This window comes from Ziziphus jujuba, chromosome 8 (assembly GCF_031755915.1).
Source record: "Ziziphus jujuba cultivar Dongzao chromosome 8, ASM3175591v1".
NCBI classification, from domain to species: Eukaryota; Viridiplantae; Streptophyta; class Magnoliopsida; order Rosales; family Rhamnaceae; genus Ziziphus; species Ziziphus jujuba.
In genome coordinates, this window is record NC_083386.1 from 26911835 (window position 1) to 26916858 (window position 5024).

The following is a 5024-nucleotide window of genomic DNA, read 5'->3' on the forward strand; positions in this document are numbered from 1 at the left end:
AGAGGATCACAACACATACCACATGAACAGAGTCATGGCCATGACAGGGAAAGGTGGAGACAACCTTTGACCTTTTGTTGAGCCCAATCAGAAAAACCATCATCAACCTCCTCCACTAAAGAAAAGTTGCTCCAGTAGCTTTAGTAGGTAACCAGTCGAAAAATCCATCTCAAAATTCTAAATCTTTTTCAACCATTTTTATATAGTAAATCATAATTTATATATAGTTTTTTTAACAGAGTTTTGCGACAGGTTTCCAACGGTGAGGACTGATCAGCAAAAGATGAAGACAATAGAGATGATGATGGAGGATCCGTTAACGTACTCTGGTGACATATACTATTTAAATTTTGGCACAATTATTCCACAGAAGTAGAAAGACAAACATTTCCCACCCAATTCTCTTTAAACGGAGTGATAGTAGTATCCAATTTATTAAGTATTAAATATAATTATTTCAATGTACAAGTCATTCATACGTACAAAGTTGGTATTTCTCACAGACGATAATAGCAGATTTTCCAAGTTAACAAAGGGGCTAATAATGGAAGTACTGTACCCACTCAGACCATCATTATATCTGGACCATAATATTACCTCCAGATTTTGATGTGGTTTTTATAACCCGAAGCATTCAGCACATCAATGGGGCTGTACCCGCCGCTTGGGGCAGCTTTAGTTTCATTGTCTGGTAACCCCAAAAACAGCTTCTTTGCATTCGTTGCAGTCCAATAATTATTCCATGAATTTAAAGGTAGATCAAAATCAGCACCAGTACTATTATACTGGCATGGAAGATTGTTATACAACTGAACCCAAACAAAATCAAAAAGCCCTGTCTTAATAGCTGCATCAAGATAATGATCAGGATAAACACACTGAGGAACTGCTGATAAATCATCTCCAAAAGGACGTGTAGCAGATGAGCCAGTAAAACCCAGGTAGGAATTCCATATTTGGCTTGCAACATTTTTGGCATCCTGAGCAGATGCTATAAAATAGCTTCCAACAGCTCCTCCAATAGAGAGAGAGGAACTTAATGCCCTTGACCTTTATATATTTGTCTAAAGAGGACAACGTGTGTTTGAAGCAAGCAAGAAAAAAGAAAAGGGTGAATTTATTCATATTATAAAAATTATTAACTGCACTACAATTTCAATGATAATTTTATATTCTAAAATTGTCTATTAGTAAAAGTCAAAAATACCTTTAAATATTTAAATGAAATAAAAATCAAACAATTAGATATAAAAATTATTGTATATATATTGGATTGGCAAGCCCAAATCAATAAGATCTCCTTCTAGTTTTCACTTTTTGTCAAATTGAATAGAAAGTTTGAAAAAAAAAATCCCAAAAACTTTTGAGAAATTGAAATCCAAACGTTCAAAACTGTGTATGTGTGTAGTGAAGGAAAAGGACACATAAGGAATATGTGTATATATATATATATATGTATATGTATCCGCTTCCAAATGCTTTCGTGATGGATAATAATCAAAATGTCTCACTACAAATCTTGTGGCTGAAAAATTCTTCAGCTTTCTCAATCTCTCCAATTCTACAAAACCCTCCAATCATGGTGTATAAACCACATCACCGAGCTCCACTTCATTTGCTACCATTTCTTCCCATGAATCTTCTTTGCTTCATCCATTTTTCCTCCATCAATACTCAATTTTGTTCTTTTTTTTTTTTTTTTGAATAGTTCTTCCTAGGTTTTGTTTTGGGAATTGAATTTTTGAAGATATGATCGGTGCTAACATAAAAAATAGTTGTGGGTTTTTGGTTTGTGGTTTTTGTTCGTTTGTTATTGTTGTTTTTTTTTTTTTTTTTTTTGGTGTGTGTGTGTGAGAGAAATAGATTATATTTTTAGTTATGTAAGAGTTGGAAAATCATACCTTCTTCAGCTCACGGACAAGTGGTTCCATGAATAATAGCATGGTTGAAGTAGAGAGAGGGGTGTAAAAAGTACTTTAGAGTGTAAAGCCAATATCCCTTTTATATTTTATCAAAGATAAAATAAACATTTTTTATAGTTTAGGAAATAAAAGTCAGATTATATATTGGTGTGTATAAAATTTAGTGTACCTAACAATCAATTTGTGTAGTGTGAATAGAACCACCAAAGAAAAAATACAACATATGTGAATGCTAAGAGAGACTAACTCACTGGTGGATAGATGTCTTAGAACATGTTTGATTTATTAAATAAACATAGAATAGAATACCTATTTTATAAATTTCATTTTTTCAATGTTTAGTAAGTTTTAAAATTTGATAATAGCTATAATATAGGAATAGATATATTTCCATTTAAAAGAATTCAATTTTTTTTTAAAACTTCAAAATTTCTATTTTAATCTAGATAAATTTTGAAATATCTTTACATATTTAAATATACTTTTATTATTACATACTAAAAATATATAAATAAATATAAAATTTAACTTTTAATTAATTTTTACCAAATTTGAACTTTTTTTAAAAAATATTTATAAAGGCTAAATTTTGATTTTAAGCCAATATTTTTATTGAATATATAAATAAAAATTATTACTCATTTTTTCATTTTCTATTTCCATAAATAGCTATTTCTATTTTTAGAAGAAAGATTATTCTGTATATTAAATATAACCTTAGTTTCGTTAGGCCAGGTGAATGAGCCTACAAAATGGTAACACATCCTCACTAAATTGTGTTTTAATTATTTCTTGATTCTTCTTAGTTTGGAACCAAAACACACTATTTTGAGTAAGGTGTTCAAAAAAACCAATTAACCAATCAAATCCAATCCAATTTGTTTGGATCAGTTATTTCATAGTAATTGAATTAAATAAATTTCAAACTTAACACTGATAATTGAATTGGTTTTAAAATATAAAAATTGATAAAACCGATCTAAACCAATTTTGGATGGTTTGGATGATATAACTTCATGATTTTAATTATTATTCAAGTGCTATGTATATGGATTATATGTACCAGGAGCAGACATTTATAATGGGAAATTCACAATAGAATCGGATATTCAGAATTCATTTTATATAAGTAAAAAATTATACCGAATCTGCTGCATATTTTTTATTAAATAACATTTGCTATTTTATCGACCCAATTACATTAATAAATGAAAATTTGTAACAGATTGTTTTTTAGACGTACGTACGTTTCATCTATTATACATATATTATTAATATTATTTAATTTATATAAATATGCTAATTATTAAAAATACAAGTTTTTTTTTAAATGAAAATGAAGTTAAAAATAAGACTAAACAAAGTACATTATAACATGAATTGGAATTCAAAAAATTGACAATAATATAAGTAAGAAGTCAGCATTATTAACTGGGTCTGGAGAGAATTCGAAGCTAGCTTGTGCACATTAAATGGTTCAGCAAACAAATAGTTAATTTGTGAATTACGCATGACCTACCTAGGGTAGAATCAGATTAATGTCCAGCTTTCGTTTACACCATCTTTTGTGAATAAGAAGAGCAAACGAAAATAAATAGTTTGACTGAATTCCACACAATATTCCGTAAAATAGGGAACAAAATTAAGCCTTTCCCATCAATTTTCCATTGGTTATTCAAACCCAAAGTGATATAGTAGTACCCAATTTATTTAGTAGTATAATATTATATTTGAGGGTACAATTAAGTCACTCATCCATGCATATTCATAAACTTAGACATATTCGATGATGGATGAACTGAAATCACTGATGAGATCATAATAACTGTTCCATACCATCACACCTCCATACTTTGAGGTCTCATTTATCTCTGGAAGGATTTTATGATTCATCGCATCAGGTGGGATGTACCCGGAAACATCGCTGGACGCGGGTACACCCAGAAACAGCTTCCCAGGAGCCTCAATCAGCGTAGTCCATGCATTCCAAGAAATCATAAGAACATCATCACCGGTGGTACTATCATACTGGCATGCACTGCTAGTGTTAAAGAACTGGACCCAAACGAAGTCAAAAAGACCCGTGTAAATGGCTCTTCCAAGATACAAATCTGGATAGAGACAACGAGGGGCCGCGGATAGATAGACCGTTTTGTTGTTATCATTGCCATATTTCTTCAAGGAACGTGCAAGGTAGTCATAATATAGTGGGGCACCATTCTCAATGTGGAAATCTATGCCGTCGTATACATTGTCTTTCAGATAGGTTTCCCATAATTGATTTGCAACATCTTCGGCATCCGATTCAGATGACAGAGAATAGGTTTCGTAAGGTCCTCCAAGAGAGAGGAGGATCTTAACACCCATGCTCTGACATATCTCTATGTCTTTCCCAAAACGGACGCAACTGGACAAGCTGTTGCCGTCGCAGACGTTGCAGTGACCAGAAATGTTGAGTCCCAGGGGTTGGCCAGAGCCGAATTGGTTAAGAAAGGCTATGTTAATGTAAGAATAGTTCTTGGTTTTACAGATTTCGGCTAGACTTCCTTCAGCTTCTTCGGTGTATTGACCCCAGTAGGTGGCTATGCCACCACTAGAAGCCTCAGAGTTTCGGGTTAAGGTCAAGGATAGGAATATCATCAGGCAAGCCAGAACAAGTTTGGCTAGAGGAGCCATTTTTTTTTTTTTTTTTTTTTTTTTGGTGGCTACAATATTAACAAATGTGATATGGGATATGGGATATGTTATTTCCCTGCAGGAGGGGTTACACATCTTTTTATAGAGAGGCTTTTGAGAGTGCCAATTTGTAATGGAGGAATGATTTGCTAGCGTGAAGCTGTTAAGGCTTCGTTTCTACGCTTATGCGGCAATTTGTTTAGGTAGCTAAGATAGCTAAGTGCATCTATGGCAAATGCCATTTTGCTATTGAAATTTTCAAATTTTAATAGTAAATGTCAATATCAAATTTTATTATTGCCGTTTAAAGCATGTGGCAAAAAATGGCATTGACAAAAATATTGAAAGAAAAAATATTGGATTATGACCCACTCTAATTTAAATTTTTTAACACTTAAAAAAATAAAAAATAAAAATTATAATTTT

At 31.9% G+C, this 5024-nt stretch overlaps 1 protein-coding gene and 1 pseudogene across 1 annotated transcript; both read right to left on the reverse strand.

The window, feature by feature from the left end:
* Positions 1-255: 255 nt before the first annotated feature.
* Positions 256-1657, reverse strand: LOC132805102 (acidic endochitinase-like; annotated as a pseudogene).
* A 2038-nt stretch (positions 1658-3695) lies between these two features.
* Positions 3696-4598, reverse strand: LOC107404966 (endochitinase Ziz m 1.0101-like). The gene has a single exon (XM_060819883.1). The coding sequence runs from the start codon at positions 4596-4598 to the stop codon at positions 3696-3698; it is 903 nt and encodes a 300-aa protein (XP_060675866.1).
* Positions 4599-5024: the final 426 nt, after the last annotated feature.